Consider the following 27,879-nt stretch of genomic DNA (forward strand, 5'->3'; position numbering starts at 1 on the left):
ACCCTAACCCTAACCCTAACCCTAACCCTAACCCTAACCCTAACCCTAACCCTAATTAAGGAGATAGGGAATAGTGCTAAGATATAGTTAATAAGGTAAGAATTAATATTATATAGTGAGATTAGTTCGGATTATAAAGAATACTAAATTCTTACTTAAGTTAAATATACTCTTCTAATAAACGAGAATAATATCTCCTATATACTATAAGTTAGAGTAAGTACCTCTATATCTTACTCTACTTACTCTACTTACTCTACCTACTCTACTTATCTTAGCGTGCTCTATTATAGATTAAGTAGAGTGTATTAAGGCTTATAGAGCGTATTACGTGTTAGCCTATACTAGCTAGTATACAATTAGTCCGCTAGCTCTTATTCGTAATATTATAGTAAACTAGCGCGCTGAATTATTAATTTTACTCTTATAGATAAGCGGAAGCGCCTTTAAAATTATAGGAATTATAGGTACTACTAGCCATATAGTCTATAAGAGCGTATAGCCCTAGCCTAATATTACTACTATTATTAGAAGAAAAGTTAGTACTTTAGAGAATAGAGTGCTCTTAGTTCTTAGTATATTTATACTCTAAATACCCTTAGTTAGATACTTAAGAGTGTCTAATAAATCGATCGCTCCTAAATACTTAAACATTTAGATAGATTCTTTAATAAGGAATAACTTCTTAATCTTCTCTATTAATTACTTAAATTAAAAAGACGCTAGATTATAAGTTACGAATTTATATCACTTAAAAAGAGTCTTCTAAGTCTTAATTAGTAGCTTTTAAAGGAACTAAGTATACTATAAGTATTAATTAAGTACACTATTATTTATATACTTCTAGAATATAATAATATACTTATAGGTGAAAGCTTTAAGGTTAGTAACCTTAGTTTTATATTCTAAAGCTAGTTAATAAAGAAGGGTCTAATTCTAATACGCTATATAGAGTTATTATTATAAAACTCTAATTTAATACACTCCTTAAGCTTAACCTAATTATTATTCTTCTATTTCTTTATTCCCTTAATTATAGCTTGTATCTATTTAGTGTAAAAGTCTAGAAGTCTAGTAACTCGCTCTCTATTAGTAAGATAGCAATCTCTTATAGTAGCCTTATACTAATAAAGCTAGTAAGTAGTATTAACACTATTAAATAAAGGAAGTTTAAGAGAACCTACTATAGGTATTAGTATTATTAAAGCTATTAGATGAGGTTTAAACTAGGAAACAAGCTAATCTATAGTATTTCTTATATTAGTAGGGGATTCTATAGGAGGGGCTCCGCCTATAGAAGTAGATATAAGCTTTAGAGCTTCTCTAGAAGAGGATATAAGTAGAGAAGTAGTCTTATTATTACTACTTAATATGCTCGTAACGCCTCTAGCGGTATAGACTTAAGCGGTACTAAGTCTAAGAGATAGAGTAAATATTATAGAGGATAAGAGAAATATTAAGTCGAAAGTTCTAATAAGAGTAAATAGAAATTCTTTAAAAGCAAGTAGTATAAAAGTAAATAGCACTTAAAAGCTTTTAGCGATAATTCGGTACTAGCTTTTTATAAGAGAAGAGTCCTATAAATACTTACTAGCTATCTTATAGCGCTCTCTATAGTATTACTTCTATTTAATACTTTCTAGATTTCAGAGCCGTCTCCTACTAGTTAGAGCTTTATTCTAACTAGAATATAATTCTATTCTTTCGCGCTAGCAACTTAAAACTATTCTAAATCTTTTTGCGGCTATACTTAAAACAAGTAAATAATAATCTTACTAAAAGGGTAGTTTCTAGCTTCTTCTATTAAACACTACTTTCTTAAATGCGTATTCTCTTATCTAAGCTATCTATACTCCTTATAGCTAAATAAGTCCCTTTTAGACTATTATTTAGTAACTACATCCGCGTCTATATATTGATATTAGTTCCTCTAATCTAGACTAAGTCTTCTTAAGGTTAATTTAATGCCTATGTTATAATACTAAGTTAAGAGAGTCCTCTCCCTAACTATTATCCTATCTATTAATACTCTACATCTAGTAGAGCCCTTAGAGTTTAAAATATTAGCGGTTCCTTCTACTATAATACGTCTATAGCCTATATACCGTCCTTAATATGAATTCTAATCCTTATAATAGCTCTTATCCGCGAATTACACACCTATATATTATCTTATAAATCCTCTAGTATAGTTACTAATATGTTATAGGTAAGGGATTTAAGTATAGACTTAGGTAAGTAGGTCGTATACGTCTATAGAAGTAAGGTATTAAGGTAGAACTATTAAGGTAGCGATAGAACCATAGTGATAGATTATATAAGACTAGATAGTATATAGAGCGAGTGTGATACTACTTAATACTATAATACAACTAGTGCTTACTTGTCTTAGTTATCTAAGAACCTTAAACCTCCGCACGTGCACCCTATACTAGCTTCCATGTGATAAACCTTCTGCACCACTACACTATTATCCTTTCACTATAGATAGGGCGAGATTAATGCCTTTAGAGCGGACTAATAAAGGAAGCTCTAATATAGTAGAATTATATAAATAATATAGTCTAGTAGGAGATTCCCTACTACTAAGGGTAGGAAGCAGATATTATTCTTATACGCGCCTGTCTACTACTAGCCCTTATAGTATATTATATAGAGTATAACTAGTTCGTGCTAGATAAAGACATTACACTATTTTTAGCTATTCCGCTAAGTAATTAAGAAGAGCTCTAGCTTCCTAAGAGGCTAATCTACATCTATATAAATTAATACTAGAAGCCTCTTTAGGAACTTATCCGCCGCTATCTCGTAGAGTATAATCACCTTATCATGCTAGACCTATTCTCCACCGTCCACCTCTACTAAAAAAGAGTCTCTAAGCTACTTAGAATTCTAGATAACTATCTGTAATACCCTATTCCGGCTCTCTAAGAGCCTAGTATTCTCTTAATATAGACCGAAGAACTAGCTAAAAGTATTATAGTCTAGGTTATCTCTTAAAGCCTATACGTGTATTCGTAGTAGCTATTAAGTACTAAATATTAGCTCCCTATATAGTAGCTTGCACGCTTGCTTATATTCTAATAGTATTAGCTTCAGTATCTTATCTATCTCTAACTCTATATTATTATAGGCTAGGATCTACTTATTCTTATTCTAGCGCGCTTAGTAAGCCCTAATATTATCCTTAGAGATCCTAAGTAGTAGTAGCCGCTACCGTAAGATCTTACCTATAGGAGACTTAGCTATCTACTATAGAAACTTCTTATAGATCTTCTTAATTAGCTTTAGCGTATCTCTTAAGTCCACTAGTTTCTGGCTAGCGCTATAGTAGAAGATAAGTAGCTATACTATCTAGATTAGGTCTAATAGGTAGCTACTATAGTCTCCTAGCCGCATCTAGCCTAATATTAACAGCTTTACGCTAAGTATTATATAGAAGCTTACTAACAGGGAGCTATATTACTTATTACTAAAGTTATAGTAGATAAGCTATATATATAGCGTCTCTAATACCCTCTTTAAAGCTAGACTATCACTTATACTAGCCGCCTATAGTGTCTCTTCCCACGCGTTCTACTACTTACTATTAAGACGGATTATATCCTCTAGCTTACTTCGCTTCTAATACTACTACTTCTAGCTTCCTTCTATTATAAAGTAATCGCGGTCGACTACGCGGTATATATAGGCTAAGAGTTACTTCTATAGGCTAAAGTAAGCTACTAGTATACTAGCTTCTTTATCCGGATTAAAGGCTTAAGTCTTTCCTAGTAGCTCTGTCTTAGAGGACTAGAAGTAGTTTAGAATAACCTATTAAAACTAGGTTAATATATAGTCTAGCCTATCGAAACACTAGCTCTAAGTCTTTTATAGAATAGTTTCTATTCCCTCTAGTATAGTAGTTAACTCTAGCTCCTAGTCGCTATCCTTAAATAGAGTAATTAAGGCCCGAATTTTGTCTTTCTTTAGGTCTTAAATATACTCTATAATACCAGTTCTCTTTAGCTAAAATATAACTACCAACTTATAGCTATTAAAGCTATATATCTTATTAGCTTTCTTAGCTATATCGCGCTCTATCTACTTTAGATTCTTATTCTACTAGTAGAAAAACTTCTTCTCTTCTATTACTAGCGTTATAGACCTCGAGTTAATAGACTTTATAGCCCTTTTCTCTACTATAAAATATCTAATATACTACGTCTCTATAAAGAAGATCTAGAGCTTACACTTAGCCTATAATAAGGTTAGCTTATTATATTCTAAAAGCTTCTAGCTATACACCTATAACACGTGATTCTTAATAGTTTTAAGGCTTTATATAAGCCCCTTAGAGTAGAGGTAGTAATAGAAGCTATTATACTACTTAAGCCTATTAATTACCTAGATAATCTTCTTAGCTAGATAGTAGACATTATCTAGCGCGAGTAGCCTATAAGTAGAGAAAAGTTCGATTAAAGATTTTAGCTATTATCTAAATATTTAATATAGTTAGTTTCTAAGGTGTCGCTTCTAGAAGTCTTATTTTAGTGGTAAATAGAACCTACACTCCATACAGATAAGCACCCGCTATTTAGAATTACATATAAAAGCCTCTATTCTATCGATAAAAATATATATAGTTAATATATAGGAGCCTTATAATATCTCTCCTAGTCTAGACTATATAAAAAAAAGAAAGAAAAGACCTTCTTTTACTACATCGGAGTAGATAGAATTGCGGTAATTTAATTACGCTTACTTAGGCTTATATGCACCTATAGGTAGAGGTGATGCAGCTAATTAACTCGCTGGGAACTAGAAGTGCAATGCACTTCTCGCGAAAGATAAAAGGTAGAATTAAGTTATAAGAAGCGAATTTCTTATTTTGAATTAAGTATAATTCCAAGCTATACTATAGTATGAAATCGCCTGCCTATATACTAGTCTCCTCTAGTCCTGATAGTAGTGCTAGTAGTAATAGCACTACGAGCACTACTATTGTTGCGAGCGCGGATAATAGTAATACTAGTAGTGCTCGCACCCCGAGCGCTGTAAGCACTACTATCACCTCTAGTCTGCCGACTCGTGCCTCCACGCCTCCGCCAGGCTCGGCACTAATTACTTTTAACTAGTCCGCACGTGACCCTTGGCACTAATCACTCTTGTTCGGACCGACGGCCCAGCCGTGGTTCGTAACACTTAGGTAGAGCAATAGAACTTCTCATTCCTGCATATCTAGTTCCACCTTACAAGATATATCCTGCCGGAAATTACTCAGACCCTGTATAACCCTCCTTTACAAATATCTGTTAACTTTGTACGCTTACTAGCAGAATCTACCGAGCGTCGGTGGTGTCAAAATGGCCTTTACCCCAGGGTCCCGCCTGGCAACTTGGCCGGATGACAACTCGGATGATTCACCGGATGACATGACGCAGGCGAGCTGGAAAAATCCTACGTTCATGGCTTCTATAGGCATGCCAATGCCGAGTTTCCCTACCCCGGCTCAGGTGGAGAGAGAAGCGCGAAGCCGAGCAGGAAAAATCTTCGAAGATTGGACTACTCTCAATGCTTTATTGGAGAGGTACGAGGAGGTGCTAAGAAAACGCTGGGCCAAGAAAACAAAGGAACAGCGCAAGAAGATCTTGCTCACTGCTTGGCCGAACATGTCTGCCACCCATCGCCCAGACTTTCAGGTGCTGAGGGACAAATCAAGGCAACAGGCCGCCGGAGGACAATCCATCATTGCATCGGCGGCGCAGAGTAGGGAGGCATTTTTGTGGCCGTATATCAACCTCGAAGATCTCACAAAAAGCAAAGCTTTGCTGCTGTTCCTAAACGCGCGCGGGCGTCACCTACCACACACATTCGCATACTGTGACATCGACGCTGCCCATGTCGGCTACGTCAGTCATACTATTGTCCCGCCGTTCCTAAATGAGTATACGATGCTCTTCAACAGTCAGACTACCCCGGAGACCTATGGTAGACTCTATTCTTGGGAGGAGAATAACAAGGCTTTGGATTGGATGATCACTGGAGTAGGATTTCCCCCGGGCCATGGACTGAACTTGCTGGAAATCCAGGAGAGGATCCTTCATTTTCTTGTGGAATGCTGTCAACTCATCCTGCACGACGTTCCGCCATCAGCCTTGACCGATCCGTCGTCAGTAGCCACCCAGCCGGAGCCCCCGTCCATCATCTCTGCGGAGTCGAACGGGTATCTCTCACTAGCTGCTCTGGCTGCGGAAACTCCGTATAGAATACCTTCCTGGATGGATTTCAAACGCCTAGAGGCTTTTATCGGCTCGAAAGTATCCGAGGCTGAAGACCATATCTGGCTGTTGAGAGAGGATCCCAGCTATTTTGCCGAGACGGTAGTTGAGTGGAAGGAGCATCGGCAAGAAGTCCTACCGGACATTTACGGCAATCAACACCCCGTGCTGGGTAAGCCGCTGTTTTGGAACAGGGTGCTTGGTAATGTCGTCACCGAAGCTTACGGAGCTCTAATAACCTGGAGTGTCATCCATCGTCAGCTCGTAGATTTGACGTGTCTCCGGGACAAGTACAACGACTCGATTTCCCGCGACAAACCATTGCCCAAGGAATACCAATTGTCGCTCCGTCGTTACAAACATCTGCTGGAGCAGACCGCGAACGGCCCCCTGATGTATCTCAAGACGGGCGTTCCCGCGTCTCCACCTCTTCGAACACACTGGGTTCGGGAGCCACAAGACCCCAATTCAACAATCATTCGAGTTCGAGCTCGCGGTAAGACGGACTATCTTCTGTTTATGTTCTCCCAATTGTTCGACAAGACCCAACGCGACTTGTGCGGGTTGCATAATCTTGTGGAGGATTTTGAACGCCAGTTCCAACAAGACCCAAAGCAGAAGAAGGATAGGCTCTCGTCCTGGGTTATAGATAAGTTTTCTGATTTGGCATTCATATCCGAACTGCAGCGCCAGTTACGTCTTTACCAGCCCCGATTGTTTGAGCCATTCGTATCTCCCTCACTTGACGATGGGACCGAGGAGGCCACGGAGGAGGGCATCAAAAAGGATTTCGCCAAGGAGATGAGCCCGTTGGCAAACCTCCTCAACAATGCCAAAGACATGAGATTGGCGGACGTTGGAGAGCCTTCTGAGCGCAGGTTCCATTATCCAGCCGATAAGCGTAGAACAAAAGCAAATACAGCGGCGATGCGCAGAGCCGAAGAGCACCTGGACCAGTTCTGGAAGAGAGTGAATTCGCATTATATCGCACGAACAGGGCACGGACTCCATGACTCGCTCCCCTCTGGATCGCTCGTTGAGCGGCTACTGCAGCGAACAGGAGAATGGGTCGAACCAGAGCGTGTTCAAAAGGGGGAAGAAGAACATACGCAAGCGGAGGGCTTCCTGAGCGCAAGATTCTCTACTACACTCGGCCTAGACCACGAACGTACGCAACGTACCGTATCCCAGCTCGAACCCGCTCGCCCCAAGTCCAAGATCAAAACCTGAGGCCAACCCAGCAGCAACATCGAACCCACAGCAGCACAGTCACAAGCCTTGACACAGTCCATCCCCACAAGCAGCCCATATTCACTCTCGACAAACGTGTCTTCAAAGTCTTCTCAACCCTCTTTCACCAACCCTCTCATCACGAACAACAACAGGGCGAGATATCCTGGCCGGACTTTCTCTATGCAATGGTATCTACCGGCTTTGTCGCCGAGAAGCTCTACGGCTCTGTATGGCAGTTCACTCCCACCAAGCTGGACGTTGAGCGCAGCATCAGCTTCCACGAACCACATCCGCACGGCAAGATACCTTTCCGGACTGCGAGGCGATTCGGAAGAAGATTGAATAGGGCATATGGATGGACGCCAGAGATATTTACGTTGGCTTGATGCATGCAGCGTCGGCAAGAGGGTTTTATCTACATCGTTAGGCATAGGGGATAGCGGTCTTGGTCTCGGCTGCTGGAATGACCTAAATTAGTCGCAGAATTCTCGGGTTGAGCGGAGCGTCTACTCTGAGAGCTTTCCTGGAGCGGCAGAGTGTGTAGATACGGCGATGGTCTTCAAGGGCGAATCTTTCAGGTTTAACCTTTTCGATTAGTTTGGGATGAGCACTAGCGAGTATGTATCAATTAAATCCTTTCTTTATTAACATCGCATAGCACGTTTTGCGTATATAGAATAGCATGTAATGCACACGATTTAGCTCATTCATTATTTATTTTTAGTGCCTAGCGCCATGATGCCTTAATACTCTTATTTTGATGCCCTATTACCGCACGCACACGACTTGCTCACTGGAGCACCTGCTCGAATACTTCGAACTGCTTTACTCCCTTTTTTTTATATATATTCAAGCTTTTCTCTTATTTTCTTCTCTATCTACGTATACTAGAAAGCTTGATATATATAACTAAGCCCACAGTTATGGTAGTATATCTAAGAAGATCTTATATAGATAGAAGAAATCTAGATATTATAAAAAAGTAATCTAGAGGGCTATAATAAAGTAATCAAGTTAGATCTTATAATAGTACCCCTCTAATCCTCCCTCCTAACTTCTTCTTTATCGAATCGCGAACTCAGCAGCAGCAAGCTAGGACGATCGTAGGCGTGGCGAGGCTCGTGCCGGTTGAATTTTCGCTCCCGTGACCGCCGGATTCAATATTAGGCTGCTTTATGGACGGATTCGCGGGGAGATTAGGCGCTTGGAAAGACTCTCGGGAAAATTACAGTTTCAACCGACGGCCAACACGCGTTTTTTGGCCTCTATCCAAGCGGTAGGTACTTCGCTAGAGCTGCAGCTTCCTCAAGAGCTCTTGCTTGCGGCAGTAGTTTAGCTGTGAACCCCTCTCCATAACGCATCAAAGTAATAGGCTACCGAGCTTTTGACCGATTATTGCGCCTACCCCTAACTGCAGGTATCTCTTGGCACGCCGCTGCCACATATCCTATCCCTGCTGCCAACCCTGTGCGGCACCGATTGCTCACTCTTTCCTATCTTCCCGCCCCAGATCAGATTAGCAAACAAGTACCTCGGTTTGTCCGGGATTGAGGACCACGTCCACACCTGGGGCGTGAGCGACATCTACGACGACTCCGTATAAGGAGGGCTTGAAAATAGGTGATGAGAGGTTGAGAGGCAAGGAGCTTAGAGGGATCGCGCCTGGCAGCGTGCTAAAGGCCCCAGTGCCGGGGCATACAGTGAAGATATACAGACTAAAGCCTTTGTCGGGCGGAAGGGAAACGTTATGCCATCCACCGGGATGAGCTGTAGAGGATGCCGTTACGTGCATCTGTGCGACGGCGCTCGGTTTCCATGCAGAAAGGGCCTAGGGACAAGCAGAGTAATGAACGCCAATGTGTCATGTTGATAGCCATTTCTTGCGTCTGGACCAGGGTCTTCTTGCTTCATGATAGAGGGATAGATACACACATGTCTGAAACGAGCAGAACAGCACTCAAAGTGGTGCTAAGACCGCTTGTGCACGAACCACATTTGATTGCCTACCCTGCCACGTCGTGGCCGAAAATACCCCGACTCCAACCATGAGCATCACGCTTTGACACTGGTGTGAAGTTTCTCTAAATCAATGCCAGCTCGTTCATGTGATTAAGCAATATAGAAAGCACTCTATAAAGCTTATAATCGGCTATGCAGACCAGATTTAGTGATGTTCAATCGGTGGCAAGGGGTTAAATTTCTATGCTTTTGAGCCTTGGAGTCGCCGTTATTTTGGCCATGACGTGTTGCCAGCCGATGGGATAGCTTACGTTAGGCGCTTATGCCAGGTTACTTCTCATCCCGCATGCTCCCCACCTCTTAGCTGCACTTCTGTATCCTCCCGAAAATCTCCCCATGGAGCTGTGAAGCAGGGCCATGATGGAACTGTTGAGCTTCGTGGCGCGGCTGACACATGGCTCAGTAGTCCGGATCTGCTCGCCTGGCATCTACTGGTGCCTGTGGGCTGTTGGAAACGGCCATGGCAAGGTCATGGGCTTCAGCAGCCATGACATTCTATGCCACCTTACCCCTCACGCGATATGCTTTGGGGAGGTCCGAGAGCTTAAGTAGGTAGGTCCGCAGCTTGCTTGGAAGCAAAAGCTCTTCCCTACTGCCTTTGTATCTATCGTCACTCCACAGCTTTCAATTAGCGTGAAACTGGATCGAAACCAAGCCGGCCCGGAGCTATGATGGTCCAAAGCCTACTCAATGCTGGCCTGCTGTTTGCCAGCGGCGTGCTGGCTGCCAATGGTGTTGGCGGCGTCAAGAATGGCCTAGCGAGGACACCGCAGATGGGATGGGTAAGTCTTAAGTCCCCTGCCCTGCCAGCCCGCGCAATCCAAGCAGACAAGACTGATTCGCTTCAAGGACAACTGGAATGCGTTCGGCTGTGATGTCTCGGAAGAGCTCTTGATCAGCACGGCAAACCGCATGGTTGACTACGGTCTCCGTGATGCCGGTTATCAATACGTCGTCCTCGACGACTGCTGGTCTGCCGGCCGTTCAGAAAACGGTACCCTGGTTGCTAACAGCACGCGCTTTCCTAACGGCATGGCGCACGTCGCCGACAGCATCCACAATTTGGGAATGAAATTCGGCATGTACGCCACCGCTGGTAGCTTGACCTGTGGCAGGTACGAGGGTTCGCTGGGCTACGAAGAAGTTGATGCCCAGACATTCGCGGGCTGGGGGGTCGACTATCTTAAGTACGACAACTGTTACAACGAGGGACAAGAGGGCACTCCATTGATCACATATAACCGCTATAAGAGGATGTCAGACGCCTTGAATGCCACCGGACGGCCAATCTTGTACTCAATGTGCAACTGGGGAACCGATTATCCTTGGAAGTGGGCGCAAACTGTTGCAAACTCCTGGCGGATGTCCGGTGATATTACGGACAATTTCAACCGCGTAGATCCGCGGTGTCCATGTTCTGGCGATGAGGGCTACGACTGCGCGCTACCTGGCTTCCACTGTTCTGCTATGAACATCCTCAACAAGGTTCGTCACCTAGAAAAGGCCCAATTACGGAGCGAAGCACTGACTGAACCTAGATGGCGCCATATCCCGACAAAGGCCAGCCGGGCGCCTGGAACGACCTCGACATGCTCGAGGTGGGTAACGGTGGCATGACCGACACGGAGTACGTAACCCACTTCACCATGTGGGCAGCCGTCAAGTCCGCCATGATCATGGGCAACGACATCCGCGCCATGGACGCCAAGACACTGTCCATCCTGGCCAACCCGGCCGTGCTGGCTATCAGCCAAGATAAGACAGGCAGCTCGGCCGTGCGCCGGTGGCGGTACTACCTCCCCAACAACGACAACTCTAGCAACGCGACGGCCGCCCAGGGTAGCGGCACCATCGCCGAGATCCAGATGTGGTCCGGCTCGCTTGAGGGCGGTGATGCCTTCGTCGGTCTCCTTAACCTCGGTGACGAGGCCATCATGATAAATGCTTCGCTCGCGGACATCTTCGTCGATGCCGGCGGCTCGCACAGCGAGGAGGCGCAGTCGTCATGGGACGTCTATGATCTCTGGGCGAATAGGATGCCGGACAGTGCTGCGAACATAATCATCGAGGCCAACTCGACGAGCGCGGCGAACTTGACGGGCGTGTATTGGAATAACACGGAGAAGAGCTATGCCGATGGTGTTGCGGAGGAGGCGCCGGTGCTGCTGGGGAAGCATGTCGGGACCGTGGAGGCGGGCGGATCAATCAGTAGCATGGTGGAGTCGCATGGCGTTTATGCTGTGAGATTGAGGATGAGAGCGGGGCCGTCGAAGAGGAAGAGGGATGAATTGTGAATGTAGAGTCGCTGGAAGGACACGGCTCTAGCAAACCCTCTCGGAAGCTATCGCAAGGGTATGTGATAGGGCAGAGCATTAGTACAGCAAGTAATTGCCTACACGGCTCGAATACTATACCCGAAGGAGATACTGCCTGCGTGCGGCTATTCATCTCTTGCTTGCTAATAAGCATTGGAAGATAAGGTGCAGGCACAAAGATTTTGCTTTGCTGAAAGCAGTGTGACGTTCTCCGTCACATAAAGATTCTGACTGGCCAATGCGAGCTATCGTTACTCATGCCAGAAACAGAAGAACTAGCTAAAGAGGATACAACTGATGTCGATCAGGTTTTCTCCGGGGAGAATATATTCATCCACAGGACTTTCGGAATCCAGAGCACCAACCCGACTGCTCGATCGTCACCTCGCTACTCCTCACCAGCATCTAGACAGGGAGCTTCCTCTGCTCTAGAGAGTCTCACTGCTGGGTTGTAATCACCATCATGACAACCGCCAGAATAGCAGCTTTGTCTCATTCCGACCCAGCGGACGCGCCGCAGGCGCGTACAACGACACCAAATTTAAGGAAGCACCGCAGGTTGTGAACGATGATACCAAATGCATCGTTAACCATAACTAGGCTGAGGCGCCGCAGGTGGTAGGTAATGATTCTGAAAAGATTGTCAATCGTAGAGATGCAGATAATGCGACTTCGTGGATTACAATCGGAGGTATTCTGGTTGGTGGTGGTACTCACGGTTGTCATCGTTGAAGGGGCAGTAGGAGGTGGAGTGGGAGAAGGTCTGGCGTTGAGAGAAAGAGATGGACATTCGACAGCAACTGCGGCAGCTAGGTATGTACAATTTATCCGAGAAATGAATCCGCTTCCATCTTAATGAAGCTGATATTCTTTGCAAAGTAGCAACCTCACATCCGCCAGCAACCAGTCATTAGAAACGCTTTCATCGACAATATCACCCCTCGCCAGCACACCTAATCACGGGTTCTGTATCAAGGTCTACAACGGTACAACTTCACCAGCAGTGCCCATAATTACTCGATAGTCGGTATCTACGCTCCTGGGTTTGATGTTAATAGTTACGTCTGGCAGCCAGGAGGCAGCGGTTGCTGTGTCAGATCTTGTAACTACTCGACCGATGTGGGGTATCGCTGTATCACAAAAACCTATTCGCCAGATATTTCCATTGCCTTTAACAAGATTATGACTGAGTGCGGGGCCATCCCGCCGCCTGAAGCTTGTATCGAGGTATTTTCTCACGCGGAATACGAAGGATTACAACTGACTCTGTTGTAGGGCTAGCGGTAGATGAGATCTAGGATCTTGTCACGTGATATTCATGATTGTATCCAAATTACAATAAGAGCAACCAAATATCAGACTCATGATGCTCGAAGAATCCGACGCGATACCTTCACATCTTGGGATAACTTGCTCAGCCCGGTGCTGAGCTCATCAGCAGCAGCATTCAGCGCCTTATCATCAACCGGCTCTAACGCATCCAAAATAAACAATACACTCGTCGTCCCATCACTCAGCGCAGTTCTTGAGCACTGCCGCCAATTCCACCTTCGACAAGTAACCCCCGCGTCATCGCACCACACAACCTCTCCCGGACTCGGATTCTCCGTCACCACCTCCCCACCAGAGTTCGTAACAAACTTCTCGTCACCCTTCGCGCGAATCAGGAACGGCGCTCCTTGGTAGTTGTCTAGATCCTCGCCGCCCAGTGGAATCTGGTGCTTGATGGAGATGGCGTTGTAGATATCAGTGAATCGATTCACACGCGGGAGGCCGGTTTCCGCGCGGCGGAGGAGCGCTTCCAGGCTGTTGCGTGTCTTTTGGGGTTTGGCGCCAAAGGATTTGTATGCTTCGCGCCAGGCGGCGATGTGGGGAATTTCCGTGACAGGGGTTTGGGAGAGGGCTAACTTGGCGGAGGATTCGGCAGAGAGGAGGATGGACTCACTAACGGAGTCGCTGGGGCCGGGTGGGATGTTGGTGACTACCATTAGGAGGGCGCGATAATCTGGGCGCAGATGGAAGACTTCGGGTGCTATGCGAGCATTTTCGAGATATTGTGAGGGACTTAGGGAGGATGACATGGTTGATTTGGATTGGATGTTAGGACGAATAGTGATGGTTTCGTGTGGAAAGGACAAGAAAGAAAGCACGTGAAAGATTTGGGTACTAGGCGTTTTGAATCCCTAAAGATTTGCAGGAATGCAGGTTTTAGAGTTGTCGTTACTACTGTCTAAAGTCTACCATCTTATATTTTTACAGCACATGTGTCTAGGCTTGTCCATTCTCACAACAGGGCGCAGGGCTGAAATTTTCTTCGACAAGGCGGGGTCTAATTCCTCATCCGATTGGCTGCGGGGATTTCTGATCTTGGCCGAGTCGGCACAACGGTCCTTCGTGCGCTTCGAAAACATCCGCTCTCGTAGGGCAGATAAATGACCTCACTCCGAAAATCGACAGTTGGGTTAAAAGCATACCCAATCGATTGGAACAAGTGATTGAAATGGAGGGTAGAACGACAGGCAATTAGATAGCAAACTGGCTTTCCAAAAGGCTTTGATTTTTGGTAGTAAACGACGTGGTTGATGGAGCCGTGCTTTGGTGATTCTCGTGGTGATTTTCCGGAATGAGGCCATTTACCCGCCCCACGAGCCGCTTTACCTTCGATAACACAGGCGGTACGTTAAAGACATCGAGCGCCGAACGGGAGTGGTAGCGAAAAAGTTAATGCTCAAGCAGGCTTGAGCCACCGAAAAAATGCTGTAGTCTAATATTCGAAGGGTTAGCCTTTCGTAGGAGCAGTTAGTAGTAAGGAAGGGATGTAGAAGCCCAACTCGTAAGACGACTGGCGAGTTGTTAACGCCAAATTTAACGTAGAGAAGCACTATCTAACCGCCTTGCTAGCATGATAGGCAAAGTACAGAAATGGTGCTCGTGCTGAACGCTGAAGCAGTAAGATTGGTCCATGAACCATTTCTGGTGTTACGTGAACTACGTAGTATCCGGCGGCATCCGCTCTACCTTTACTTACACGTCTACAATGTCCAGATAGTGCAAGACTCCATCCTGTGCATTGCTCGGTCCATCGCGTTCCAATTCACCCAATACAGGTGGGAGAGTGTGCAAAAATGGGCGACCTCAAAGTTCTTCTAACTGGTGCAACCGGCTACATGCAAGGATACCCTGCCTTCTCCCTCCTTATGAAACTCAACTGACGTGCCTGCAGCGGCGGCTCTGTCCTCACAACTCTCCTGTCCTCCAGCAACTCCAGCATCCGCGCCCTATCCATCTCTGCTCTTGTCCGGGGCGAGGACAAAGCCGCTCAGCTCGCCGATTTAGGTGTTAAGCCAATCATCATCAAGTCTCTCGACGACCTCGATGCTATCCAAGTAGCGGCCAGCTCACACGACATTGTCCTCAACCTTGCCTCCGGTTACCACACCGCCAGCGCCCGGGCGGAAATCCTCGGCCTTGCGGCACGGAAGAGAAAGACAGGCAAGGATGTCTACTTCCTGCACCAATCCGGCACTTCCAACCTCGCGGACCGCCCCATCACCGGCTATGTGCAAACCCGTGTTTTCAGCGACAGAGACAACATATACGAGTTCGAGGTACAGCGCGAGGAGCTAGAGCAATATGCCCAGCGCACCACCGACGTCGTGGTTGTGCAGACGGGCAAAGAAGTCGGCGTGAAGACGTACATCATCATGAGTCCGACTATCTACGGGATGGGATCGGCGAAGGTGGGAAACCGATTGAGCATCCAGATCCCCAGCTTGGTGAAAGCCGCGTTGAAAGCCGACCGGGCCGAGACCGTCGGAAAGGGAGAGGGCGTATGGAACTACGTGCACATTGAGGATTTGACGGTGCTCTGGGAGCAGTTGCTGCTAAAGGTCGTGCAGGGCGAGGCGATCCCACAAGGCGAAGAAGGGATTTATTTCTCGGAGACGGGGGAGTTCACGTGGAGGAGTTTGGCGGAGCTGATCGGGAAGGCGGGGAAGGAGTTGGGCAAGTTGGAGAGTGCAGAAGTCGCTCAGATTTCTCTGGAGGATGCCGCGAAGAAGTGGGCCGGTGGTGACCCGCAGCTAGCGGAGCTAGGTTTCGCAAGTAATGCGCGCACGAAGACGGGATTGGCGAAGGAGCTACTCGGTTGGGAGCCGGTGAAGACGAAGGAAGATTGGGAGAGAAGTGTTAGGGAGGAATTTGAGGCGATTGCTAAGGCGCAAGGGGCTTAAAGCTCTCTCTATATAGTGAACAAGCTTGCAGGCTGACGAAGCGACAATGGTACGCGTGAAGCTACTATAGGGTACGCGGAAACAGGTGGTCAGCGTCCAAGGGTCCAGCGGTTTGCCCCACCAAAAAAATAATTGCCGAGACTCCGGTTCTAGCAGTCAGCATGCAACAACCGCACAAAACTCCATCTTACCTAGTTCTCCACATCCAACTCCAAACCCGATGGCCACCTCCGAAATATCCTTCGATACCTCCCAACCCACAAACCCTCAATCCGAGTCCTCGACCTCCACACTCCCAGTAATCAACATCGGCACCCGACGCTCCCTACTCGCCCTCAAGCAGACCGATATTGTCGAGGCGGCGCTCAAGAAAGCATGGCCGGACCGCGACTACACAATCCACGCGATGGCGACGATGGGGGACAAGAATCAGGTTACGCCGCTGCATGAGATGGGGGCGAAGGCGCTGTGGACCCATGAGCTGGAAGCGTTGCTTTTGGAGGGAAAGCTAGATTTGGTGGTGCATAGTTTGAAGGGTGGGTTTGGAATATCTTCTCGCTGCGCATCGTCAACAGCAAACAGCTACTCCTCTTACCTCCGGAGGAATGCCGGAGTAAAAGTTGACCAAGAGGGCTAACATGTAGGAACACTCCAGACATGCCAACCCAACTCCCCGCCTCCCTCTCCATCGGCGCAATCTTCCCCCGCGAAGATCCCCGCGACGCCCTTGTCATGCGCCCCTCCCTCTTACCCTCTCCATTCACCCCCAAACCCTCCCACGACCTCCTCTCCTCCCTCCCTCCCGGCTCCATAATCGGCACCTCCTCCGTGCGCCGCTCCGCCCAACTCGTCGGGCTGTACCCCCATCTCACCTTCGCCTCCGTCCGCGGGAACGTCGGGACGCGCCTCTCCAAGCTCGACGCCCCTGACTCCCCGTACTCGGCCCTGATCCTTGCGGCCGCGGGCCTGCTGCGGCTAGGCTTAGGCGAGCGTATCACGGCGCTGTTGTCGAGTCGGGAGGGCGGGATTCTGCATGCGGTCGGCCAGGGCGCGCTAGGTATTGAGATCAGGGAAAAGGATGGAGATATCAGGGAGATTTTGGGGAAGGTGGGGTGTGAGAGGACGACGAGGATGTGTTTGGCGGAGAGAAGTTTGATGAGGACGCTAGAGGGAGGGTGTTCGGTGCCAATTGGGGTGGAGACGGAGTGGGTTGATGGGGCGAGGGGCACGAGGGACGGAGAAGTGGCGGCGGTGGATGGGGCTGCGCAAGACCAGCAACAGAGTACCAGTACGGTAGAAGGGCAAGAAAACGGGACTGAGGTAGTAAGTGGGCAGAACGACGACACGGCCTCTGGCACCCTGACCTTCCGCGCCATCGTAGTCAGTCTTGACGGCAAGGAAGCCGCCCAAGCGGAGATGACGCGCCGGATAGCAAGTCGAGAGGACGCGGACCAGTTTGGGTGGGACATGGCTAGGCTGCTGGTGGAACGGGGCGCGGATAAGATACTCGAGAAGATCAATCTTAACAGGGACATCATCCACGGGCAGGGCGATGCATGAGCAAGGACACAGTAAGCAGGGCAGTTCGACCGGATGATCTCTTGGCCATCTCCGACCACGCTTGATCTACCATCAAGTAAATTATGAGCACAGCGGAGACACTGATAAACAGTTGGCTAGTCTGAGAAAGAGAAAAGGAAAGCGAGAGCCCGCCTTCGACCCATGCGCCGATCACAGAAGGATTGAGATCTGCTCGCAAGAGTAGTCTACGCTGTCGGCATGCCAACAGTCAGTCAGTGAATGGCAAAAGCAAAACACCTCAGGTGCATAGAAGTTATGGGAGCGCTTCACCTCTTCCGGACTTGTAAAAACCCTTTTGCTCACATCTCACCAGCGGCAAGCGTGGCGCATAATGCTCTCAGAATTTACTCAACATCTTGGAAGCTCCCAATCAATGCCTTTTCCTCCTCCAAGTGCTGTCTGTGCATGCAATCGTCTTTGCCGTTATACCGAGCCGTGTGAAAATTCTCCCGCTCAAGCTAGACACTATCCAACTCTTTGTGGAAACCGAACAACCTGTAGGTAGGTATCAGGCGTCTTCGTTTGATTGTTCCATAGTCTTGAGGTTCTCTACACCGACAAGCGCAGCCTCCTTGTTCAGCGTTTCAACCTCAGACTGGACATACGGGATCCCATCGCGAAGTCGTTCCTCGTTCGTCAGCTGCTCAATTTCGCCTGGGAAGTATATCCTGTTCACTCCCGCCATCTTCTCCGACCCCACAACCCGCCTATACAGATAGTCCATCCGCTCCTTGAATTTCTCCAAGCCCATGAAGAGATCCGGTTTGATCGCTACGAGGAAGTGCCCGACGTCTGCCGGCCTAGACGGATCATACGGATTCGCGACACCCCCCGCAAACGCCGATCCAGACAGGACCCCCGAGAAGACGTCCATCATGACCGCCAGTGCCGACCCCTTCGGACCGCCCATTGGAAGCATGACGCCCTCCAGCGCCGCCGCCGGATCATCAGTGGGCCTGCCCTCGCCATCAAGCGCCCAGTCCCCCGGAATCTTCTCCCCACGCCTGAGCGCCTTATACACCTTCCCCCTTGCCGCCACACTCGGCGCCATGTCAAGGATAAACGGTTTCTCCCTCCCAGCCGGTGCGCCGCACGCAATCGGCGAGACCCCCATCAACTTCTCCCGCCCGCCCCAGACCGGCAGCGCAGGGCTCGAGTTGGTGAAGACGATGCTCATCATCCCTGCATCGATGGCTTGTTGTACAAGCCAGGCAGACATCCCGAAATGGTTCGAGTGCTTTATTGACACCATTCCGATGCCGAAGTTTTGCGCCATAGCGATTGCGCGGATCATCCCAAGATGTGCGGCGGGGAAGCCGAAGCCGTTGTGCCCGTCTACTTGGGCCACCACTGGCGTGATCTGGTGGAGCACGGGGTCTGCGCTGGCAGAGAGGACGCCATGTCGGATGCGGGACACGTAGGAGGGGATGCGGTTGATGCCGTGGGTGTCGACGCCCCGGAGGTCGGCTGCTACTAGACATCTGGCTACGATAGCTGCATTGGATGGAGAGACGCCGTTGCCGACAAGGACGGACTGTACGAAAGTTGTGGCGTCTGAGGCATTGACTCTGACAATGTTCTTGCTAGGCTGGGTCTCGGCAGATAATGACGAAGCCATCGTATTGAACACTTTGATTTGATATGGAATGTTTCAACTGATTCCCAGACGCTTGTGGGATTCGTACAAATGATATACCTCCATCGATGCACAGCCTCATTATTCAGATGCTCCCAACTCTTTGGATCGCATCCCCGTCCGACGGCCTTCTCTCCGCTCAACAGAGAAGAAGAGGAGAGCAGCCTACAAGCAGTTATGCCGATTCACCCTTATGCGACTACGACCACATCCTCATGTACAATATGGGTCCTGACTGACTTTCTTCTAAGCAGCTACTCAGATGATGCGGACCACCGCGTTTGCGGAAATCGTAACCCGGCTTAGTAAGCTTCTAACAACTACCTCCGAGATCAGCTGAAAGTCCAGCATTAACATGAAAACGGTGTCAAGCGACCGCTCAACACAATTTCAAACAACTAGAAACATGACTACAGCTACCCCTAAACCGTCTTCCACGTCCTCGACCGCTTTTTGCGCAGCTCCACAATGCACGTCCAAACCGACCGCCTGACCCTCCGCGAATTCTCCACATCGGACGTTCCCTCCGTCTACGCCCTCGAATCCCTGCCCGAAGTCGTGAGGTACCAAACCTGGCCCCCCCGCACCCTCGCGGAAGCCTCATCCGTCGTCCACGAGATCATCGCAACCCGCTCAGAATCCCCCCGCCAGCACGTCGAGTTGGCTGTGGAACTCCACGATGGTGCCTTCCTCGGCCTTGTCGGCGCGTGGATAGATGGAGGCAAGGCGTCGCTGTGGTTCGCGGTTATGCCGGAGGCGTGGGGGAGAGGATATGCGACTGAGGCGATGCGGGCGTTTATACCGCTGCTGGGGAACGTGAGGCTGGAGATTGAGTGTGATCCGAGGAATACGGGATCGTGGAAGCTGGCTGAGAGGTTGGGGTTTGTGAGGGAGTCTTTAACGGAGAGGGCGGAGGAGGTTAAGGGGGAGTGGGTGGACACGGTAGTGTATATGATGGCGGCGTGGAGCAGGGCTGAAAATGTGGTAGGACATAGGACGGGCACGGGAGGTTGAGGAAATCGGCCTTCAACGCTAGCCTCTATGAGTGCGTGCTCGGGAATGGTATAGTATGGAGCTATCGTTTGTGCTATGCTAGTGCGCAGAAACCGGAATTATGGACGTTATAGGCTCCTCCCTGAAACATCTCCGTTCTCCAGCGCTTCCTCGAGGTGCCAGTACAGGTGCTGCTCTAGAAAACCGGCCAATCTTGCGACTGCTTACCGATGAGATGGAAAATCGCTGCTACGATGAAGCAAGGCTGGAAGGAAAGCAAGCAAGCAAAATCTGTCAGAGAAGCGCCATCAGGGGAAAGCCACCGAGGACAAGCCATTGAGGAACGGCCGTCAGATGGAAGCCACGAAGGAGGCACTATAAAGGAAAGCCGTATTATGGAGGAGCCATTGCTCGTCCAGTCGGCCTCACACTAGCTGGTCCAGACTGAAATAGTACCACTACTGAGCGAGGTACCCGCCATCCACTGGAAGCGGAACGCCGGTGATCCATCCCGCATCCTCGCTCGCCAGGAAGACAGCAGCGCGAGCGACGTCTTGTGGCTCGCCGAGGCGACCCCATGGGTGCATGCCAACGATACGGTCGTGCATTTCTGGGTGTTCCGTGAGCTGTTTGGTCAGAGCGGTGTTCACGACTGTAGCAATAGTTAGCTATGTTAACGATCGGGGAGAGACCACTCACCTCCAGGACAGAGACAGTTGCTGTGGATCTTGTGTGGTGCATATTCGAGGGCGATGGATTTGGTGAGTTGTACTACGGAGCCCTTCGAGGCGGAGTAGGCTGCTAGGACCCGTCAGCACTTGAAACGACCAGTGTCCGTGCCTTCAATACCAGCATCCGGAAGATCTGGACTGGACACTACTTACCGCCAGCTCCAACGAAACCAACAAGTCCGGCCACGCTTGCGGTGTTGATGATCCACCCTCTGTTGAATGCATTAGTCCTGAATACGTCAATTCCGTCTGCTATGGCACACACCTATCACCACTTGGGTGCAAGTCCTGCGTCATCATCTGCTTGATAGCCGCACGGCAGCCGTAGAAGACGCCGGTAGAGTTGACCCGCATCATATTGTCCCAGTCCTTATCTGACAGCTCGTGGACAAGCTTCAAACCGTCTGCGCCGGCGGCTGCAACTCCTGCGTTTTTGACCATGCTATACACCACATGTCAGACCATCATCTACTTCGCAAAGTTCATAGGAGCAGTCACTCTCACTCACATGTCAAGTCGTCCGTACTTCGCGACAGCCGCTCGCACAAGGCATTCAAGGTCGTTACTATTGCCAACATCCGCCATAAAGAAGATCGAGACACCGCCGAGTTTAATGATCTCCTCGCACGTCGGCTTCCCCTGCTCTTTCTCGATGACGACGTCCTTGCGCGCCGTGGAAGAGAGGTCAGCGCAAACAACCTTCGCACCCTCGGCGGCATAGGCGAGGGCGATTGCCCGGCCGAGCCCGCTGGAAGAGCCGGTTACAATTGCCACTTTGTTGAGGAGGCGTCCTGGCATTGTGCTAGTCTTGTGTGTGAGTTGGAGTTGGATTTGTTAGTAGTGAAGCTGATGGATGTGTATCGCGAGAAGAAGGTTATGGGTTTCTTGGAGGATCGGTGTGGTGGAGGAAGGGAAGAAGAGTAGAAGGACAAGAAGGGGTTTGAGCTCGCCCGGGGCTGCTTCACACATCTTTTTGGGTCACGGCTGCAACTTATTTGAGCCGCGCGAATCTACTTCACTCAAATCAAGTCACTTCGTTTGCTTTAGGTTAAATGAGTCCTCTTGGCATGCGTGTGTGAATTATAAATCCATTCATCATTCTATTGTCTATAACAAGACGGCGAGCTACAATGTGTACAGCTTTGTTCTTTCAGCCTTCTGATATGCCACATGAGCTGATTGGCCTGCAATAACTTTCCGAGCCTTGCGGCCTTCCCCGTGGTCCGGGTGAGGAAATACTACAGTCGCTACGTAGAGCGGCTGTTACCGCTTAAAGTCGAAAGCGAATCTGGCTGTAAAAGTTAGATCATTGCATCGAGTAGAGTCTTTTCGAAGGACTCCAACCGTCAATCCTGCACGATCAGTCAAGCAGTGCACAACTGGAATTCAGACTCGCGGTTCCTCAGTGGAGTAAAAGCATGAACGTCACCAAAGGACCGCAGGACAAAAACATACAGCAGTAGGTATTCGCTAGTGGTCACCCACCTAACTACTGATCTACCGATTCAAAGCTTAAGCGCAGGAGAGCGGACGGGATCCTCTGTTTTCCTCGATCTGTGGCCGTATGTGATATTCCGAGGCGCAATTGACAATAAATATAAAGAAGCTTGCCGGTGGGTGCGTTGATAACCGCGCTTGTAGGAGTCGTAAATAATATCGATGCCACTTAATCATCAGGCCGGCGAACGACGTGAGCACGAGCTATTCTCATCGCGAGTGGGGAATTCAAGTAATATTTACAGTAACGACTAAGCAATGTAAACCGGATTATTGACGGTGAAAGTCCTGAAGAAGTAGAAAGAGCGTAAACAAGCGGCGTGAATTAGATACGAACAGCAATTTTTAGAGTCTCTTCTCCTCAAGCGATGTATCGAAGCCGTCGGGAAAGAGCAGCGACTTTGTATCAAGAGGATTCACGATACTAGCATACGCCAAGCGATAAAGCGTGAGGGATTTCCCTAATGATCAGAGGCGACGCCGGCGGCCTTGACTATGTAAAACGGTTCTCATCCGGCAGCTCAGCGATTCGGCCAGAATCCTGGAATGTAGTGGACGCTACTAATATTAGTGCCAAGAGCGTCCTCGACGCCGTCGTGACAAGAAATACGCGTGAACCCGACCCGGTCGGTCTACCGCTGCTCTCAGCCGCACAACTTGCCGACAACTAACCGGTCTCCTCACATCAAGTGGCCTGTTCTGTCCAGCTTCACGAAATCTTTTCGCTTTTCAAGAAGACCAGGCCTCAGGGCTAGTGACCTTAGTCTAGCATATTATGAATCCTCAATCGTCTCCCCTGAATCTCGAGTAATTCCTATGTTGCTCTTGCAATATCCTCTCGAAGAGTTCAGAGATCTATAATCATGATTTGAGCCGTGTGTCTTTGGAACGAGGTCAATGGCGGAGCCAGTGAGCATTGTCGCCTCCGTTGTCGGGATAGCGAGCGCGGGCATCAAGCTCTCCACTACCCTATATACCTATGCCGAGACAGCCTTTCATGCTGATGGCAGTATCAAGGACATAGCAAGAGATGTGTCTTTAACCTCTTCAGTCATGGGGGAACTCGGCACGCTCCTCCAGCAGGATACCAAGGTGAACTTATGCTCTCAATCCGCGCTGCAGACGATCACCAAGGCCGTGACGGGCTGCAATACTGTCTTCAACCAGATCGGCGATGCGCTGGAGAAATCTCTCAAGAAGACTCAGGATGGGAAGAAAAAGCTGTCGGCCTTGCAGAGATTGAAATGGCCACTGTTGGAGCCGAGGATGAGGCTGTTGCAGAGTAATCTGGAGAGCTTGAAGAGCACGTTGTTATTAATGCTCAACGTGCTGAAGTATGCGAGGGATGTCGCTGTTAAGTGAGTATACGAAGCCTCCTTCTTGGGTTCTAGACATTAATATCTGCAAAGACGGAATCAGGAGTCCACCGCGGAGGATAAACGTCGACAAATCGCTTCCCTGATCAAGATAAACCAGGAATCGACGCAGAAATTCGTCCAGATCGAAGAAGCTTTCAGGCAATTTGCTCTTCAAGGCGCCCAGAATTCCGAGGAATCAGCTTGCTCGATGGAGGATTCAGCCGCGACTTCAGTCAACCCATATATCAGCATGCACACCGTGTCAGAAAACATCTCCGCAGGTTCTTCTACCCTTCTAACCAATTCAATGCCAGCAAAATGTCTTTGCGGTGCGAGCGATAAGCACAAAGTCGGCTGGGAAAACGACTTTCACATCACTAGCAGGGAACTCGATACCTGTATCAATCATATCGGTGCACTGCTTAAGAAGATCCAGGCTGTCGAGCCCGCACTATCCCAGTCCTTATGCTTGACGGAATCACGATGTTTAAAGTTACGCAAGGAATACAGGCAAACCGCTGTGATGCTTGACGAGGTCTTCAATCCTCAGGGGTATTGGCAGCGCCTCGCAATCCAACCGCGCTTGATGCCTCAGAATGCTCCGCCTGCATTCACAAACACTAGCGATTTTGACCTTAATCAGGATATGAACCCGCCTTTTGGCAGTCAAACCAGCAGGCTAGATCTGCTCCTAGGCCAGGGCCAAGAGCAATTCCCGCGGTTGAACCAGCGTAATAGATTGGCTTACCTAGGTCAAGCTGACCAGATGTCGCCTCCAGAAATCAGCATCGACTTTGCACCTCCCTCGCGGCAAGCGAGCTTTGAGCCACCCAAACTAGCGGCCCAAGAGAATGCACTAAGCCCACTAGAAAGAAGTAAGCTAGAACATATTTCATACCGCACTTAATGATACTAATAAAGACCTAGGCCGAAGTCGCAACCGCATGCGTGCGAAGTCCGACTCCTTCACCGGCCAGCCCTCTCGCGCTACAACTCCAGGCTCCGATCCCTCCAATAGTCTCTCACCGAACGCCGCCAAGGGTTTATCTCGATCACCGTCGCCATCCTCAAAAGGCTCTCGCCGGTCCTCAACATCCTGCATCCCTCATCGCGACTATATCCTCGACCTCGCCGCGTCGCGTCCGTTATCCAACGGGGGCGACTCCTCACAAACCCCCAACAAGCGCACCCAGAAATACCCGGCCACCTTCCAGTGCAACATCTGCCCCAAGCGCTTCACTCGCGCCTACAACCTCCGTTCGCACCTCCGTATGCACACTAACGAGCACCCCTTTGTCTGCAACATCTGCGGTAAGGCCTTCGCGCGCCAACACGACTGCAAGCGCCATGAGGGCCTACACGTAGGCGAGAAGAAGTTCGTCTGCCGCGGCATGCTTAAGGATGGCAACAACTGGGGCTGCGGTCGGCGCTTCGCGCGCGCCGACGCCCTGGGCCGCCACTTCCGCTCCGAGGGCGGCTGCGTCTGCATCCGGCCGCTGCTGGACGAGGAGGTAAGGGAGAAGGGCTGGGAACAGCAGCAGCAACAGCAGCAAGGAATGGACACGGATATGCTGGGCTCATCGCAGATGGGTCCGCAGGTCGGGCTCGGCATGCAGATGTCCCAGCCTCCGCAGCAGGGTGGGTTTGGTGCCGCCACTTTCCCGCAGTCGTCGTCGGCTCATAGGGCGCGGGCCGACCCAGCATACGCTCTGCCGGCCGCCCTGCTAGCGCAGTATCCGGCGCTGGCGGGCTTTCAGTGGGATCTGTCGGCAGCGGAGGATGGTTTTGATGGAGGGAGGAGCAGCTTCAATGCTAGCAGTGGCGGGGAGATATTCGGTGAGGATGAGGAGTTTGGCGCTAGCGGTCGTGCTGGCAGGATTAACGAATGGCTTGAGATTGTAGAATGTTTCGGTACTGTAAGGGGAAGAGCAGGTGTAGGTGGTAGGCCTTTCGAGCCATTCGGAGTACCACCTATAAGCTCAAGGTGCTCAAGCACCGCCGGCAGCGATCCAGCGGCTGATATACCAGAGCATGATCCCTTAGTCGAAGTCGTCAACGCCACAGACTCACAGACCATCGACGAAGTGGACGCCTTGCTCCGAAAATGGACGAATGTGTTCAAGTAGAACAGCCACTCGAAATGAGGTTATCGTTAACTTTGAGTTTTTCCGCGGAAGCTATGCGCTCTACTCCGGTGATTTGGCAATCCTCCGACTAAGAATGAATGGCGGCGACTAATGGCATTTCATCCCAGGACGGGAAGGCTGCTTTGGCCTTTAGCGAGCAGCGGCGGTCCTGAAAGTAGGCGACGCTGAAGAGCTGTGGGTGGAGACCCGTTGCGCAACATAGAGTGATCTTGTGGAACAAATTCGACGTCCGAGTAGCAATCCCGACGCCGTGAATCGTCCGTCTTCTAGCTGACGCTCGTCCTCTGGACCTCTGGTTTGCTATGCAGTCAAACCGTAAGCATGCATCTAGCCTCGTAACAACCAGTTACTCCACAATCAACATTTGCATATATAGACGCAACAGGCTACAGATCTCCTTTAAGAAACCACGCTTGCAGCTACTAGCGCGACCAAGCTAATGATCCAACCCGCACCCACACCCACTATTGTCCCAGCACCAGTCTTGATCTCCGGAACTCTACTCCCAGCCTTAACTTCCTTCGCTCGCGCACATACCATCTGCACATCTGCGAATCCGTCCTGATTTGTTGCCGTCGCGTTGGCGACGCGGATAATAATATACGGCGTGATGGACCGCACAGCGGTGTCGTACGCGGTGTAATTAGAAACTTCTTTGGGAGCTGGGAGCTGCGCGCTGCGCGTCGGCGAGGCCGAACGGATTACCGCTATAGTCACGCGTGTCGAAGAGTTCGACGTGAAAGGGCCAAGGGGATGTCGTGTTAGCGTCGGTCTGGATGGCTAGGAGAGAGGACACGTTAGTGATTCCTGCGGAGGACGTAACAAGAATAGACCCACTAAGTAATCCCTGCGAGCCTTGAGATATGCTCCACGTCGGACTCCGGCAAGAAGCTGGAGAGTCCAGCTTCGCAGCGGAGGCGAAAACTTTACCGCAGGCGGTATTCGTCGCACGGTCTTGGTCCTCTAAAGCCGCCGCTCCCGTGAGGTACCGATTCTTTAGGTCTCTTATGCAATCTGCGCTGATGATGGAAGAGCACGATCCATCGTCCTGGCTCGCACTAGCTAAGCTATCTGGGACGGAGAACCACCGAGCGCAGGCGACGTACTGGAGGGAGCTGTTAATTAAGGAGGGGCTGGTGAGATAGCTACTCCCAATGGTGACGAGGTTGGATGAGTAACGGGTGACAGATTGTGTAAGGTGCCATGCTTGTGATGAATCGTTGGAAAGGCTTATTCCATTGCTATCGAGTAAAAGGCCTGGAAGCTTATACACTCCAGTCGCGTTTGCTGCGGCGACAGAGGAGTCGTAATCGAGTAGGGCGGTTTGAGGTTGAGCGGCTGCCAGTGTAGCAAATGGGAGGGCTGCTAATAGAAACGATAGTGAAATCACTCGGACCATAGTTGAATAGATATTGATGGGGTCACAGTACTGGAAACAATGTACTGGAGCTTAGGAACAAGTAGAGCCGGAGCGGGTTGAGGTTGAGGCAAGTGGGTGGTGAAAGCACCAGTTTTCTCTCGCGCCCCGTTTCCCTCCATTGCCGCAAGCATGCTGCAGCCAGCAGAGAGCATTCCTGCAGGATTAATATGGGGTTGCAAGAGGGGTTGTCACAGGCGGCGCGGCGCTTTGGCGCTTGGTAGGCGCTGGATTGTTGTTGGTGGCTGCGGGGGAGCTGAAGGTGAAACACAGGTATATACAGGACATGGGCAACAGCTGGTGAGTAATCTGTATATGCTTATACATAATATTCTTTCTATTGTATGAGGTAAAGATAACATGTTGATCGTCGGGTCGGTAGTCGGAGTAAGACCCGACATCTTGCTACTGCTGGTTTCAAAATGTGCGGCCAGTTTGGATGAACTTCAACCACCCCCCC

At 49.4% G+C, this 27,879-nt stretch overlaps 9 protein-coding genes across 9 annotated transcripts; 6 read left to right on the top strand and 3 right to left on the bottom strand.

Moving 5' to 3' along the window:
• Positions 1-5,345: 5,345 nt before the first annotated feature.
• On the top strand, positions 5,346-7,490 carry W97_09236 (uncharacterized protein; the record flags this gene model as incomplete). Its single annotated transcript, XM_007787098.1, has 1 exon — positions 5,346-7,490. The coding sequence occupies one exon, from the start codon at positions 5,346-5,348 to the stop codon at positions 7,488-7,490; it is 2,145 nt and encodes a 714-aa protein (XP_007785288.1).
• Positions 7,491-10,183: 2,693 nt separating this feature from the next.
• Positions 10,184-11,806, top strand: W97_09237 (uncharacterized protein; the record flags this gene model as incomplete). The annotated part of the gene is made up of 3 exons (XM_007787099.1): positions 10,184-10,294; positions 10,362-10,997; positions 11,051-11,806. 3 exons carry the CDS (start codon positions 10,184-10,186, stop codon positions 11,804-11,806), a joined length of 1,503 nt encoding a protein of 500 aa, XP_007785289.1.
• Positions 11,807-13,188: 1,382 nt separating this feature from the next.
• W97_09238 (uncharacterized protein) lies at positions 13,189-13,908 on the bottom strand (the record flags this gene model as incomplete). Its single annotated transcript, XM_007787100.1, has 1 exon — positions 13,189-13,908. One exon carries the CDS (start codon positions 13,906-13,908, stop codon positions 13,189-13,191), a length of 720 nt encoding a protein of 239 aa, XP_007785290.1.
• Positions 13,909-14,749: 841 nt separating this feature from the next.
• On the top strand, positions 14,750-16,059 carry W97_09239 (uncharacterized protein; the record flags this gene model as incomplete). Its single annotated transcript, XM_007787101.1, has 3 exons — positions 14,750-14,776; positions 14,873-14,967; positions 15,051-16,059. The coding sequence occupies 3 exons, from the start codon at positions 14,750-14,752 to the stop codon at positions 16,057-16,059; spliced, it is 1,131 nt and encodes a 376-aa protein (XP_007785291.1).
• Positions 16,060-16,279: 220 nt separating this feature from the next.
• Positions 16,280-17,619, top strand: W97_09240 (uncharacterized protein; the record flags this gene model as incomplete). Its single annotated transcript, XM_007787102.1, has 2 exons — positions 16,280-16,595; positions 16,715-17,619. The coding sequence occupies 2 exons, from the start codon at positions 16,280-16,282 to the stop codon at positions 17,617-17,619; spliced, it is 1,221 nt and encodes a 406-aa protein (XP_007785292.1).
• A 529-nt stretch (positions 17,620-18,148) lies between these two features.
• On the bottom strand, positions 18,149-19,258 carry W97_09241 (malate/L-lactate dehydrogenase; the record flags this gene model as incomplete). Its single annotated transcript, XM_007787103.1, has 1 exon — positions 18,149-19,258. The coding sequence occupies one exon, from the start codon at positions 19,256-19,258 to the stop codon at positions 18,149-18,151; it is 1,110 nt and encodes a 369-aa protein (XP_007785293.1).
• Positions 19,259-19,744: 486 nt separating this feature from the next.
• Positions 19,745-20,290, top strand: W97_09242 (uncharacterized protein; the record flags this gene model as incomplete). The annotated part of the gene is made up of 1 exon (XM_007787104.1): positions 19,745-20,290. One exon carries the CDS (start codon positions 19,745-19,747, stop codon positions 20,288-20,290), a length of 546 nt encoding a protein of 181 aa, XP_007785294.1.
• A 437-nt stretch (positions 20,291-20,727) lies between these two features.
• On the bottom strand, positions 20,728-21,798 carry W97_09243 (uncharacterized protein; the record flags this gene model as incomplete). The annotated part of the gene is made up of 5 exons (XM_007787105.1): positions 20,728-20,921; positions 20,969-21,067; positions 21,154-21,212; positions 21,266-21,442; positions 21,509-21,798. The coding sequence occupies 5 exons, from the start codon at positions 21,796-21,798 to the stop codon at positions 20,728-20,730; spliced, it is 819 nt and encodes a 272-aa protein (XP_007785295.1).
• A 1,596-nt stretch (positions 21,799-23,394) lies between these two features.
• W97_09244 (uncharacterized protein) lies at positions 23,395-25,981 on the top strand (the record flags this gene model as incomplete). Its single annotated transcript, XM_007787106.1, has 3 exons — positions 23,395-23,855; positions 23,907-24,730; positions 24,783-25,981. The coding sequence occupies 3 exons, from the start codon at positions 23,395-23,397 to the stop codon at positions 25,979-25,981; spliced, it is 2,484 nt and encodes an 827-aa protein (XP_007785296.1).
• Between the last annotated feature and the right edge of the window lie 1,898 nt (positions 25,982-27,879).

The sequence above is a fragment of the Coniosporium apollinis genome, assembly GCF_000281105.1.
Source record: "Coniosporium apollinis CBS 100218 chromosome Unknown supercont1.97, whole genome shotgun sequence".
Taxonomy (NCBI): domain Eukaryota; kingdom Fungi; phylum Ascomycota; class Dothideomycetes; genus Coniosporium; species Coniosporium apollinis.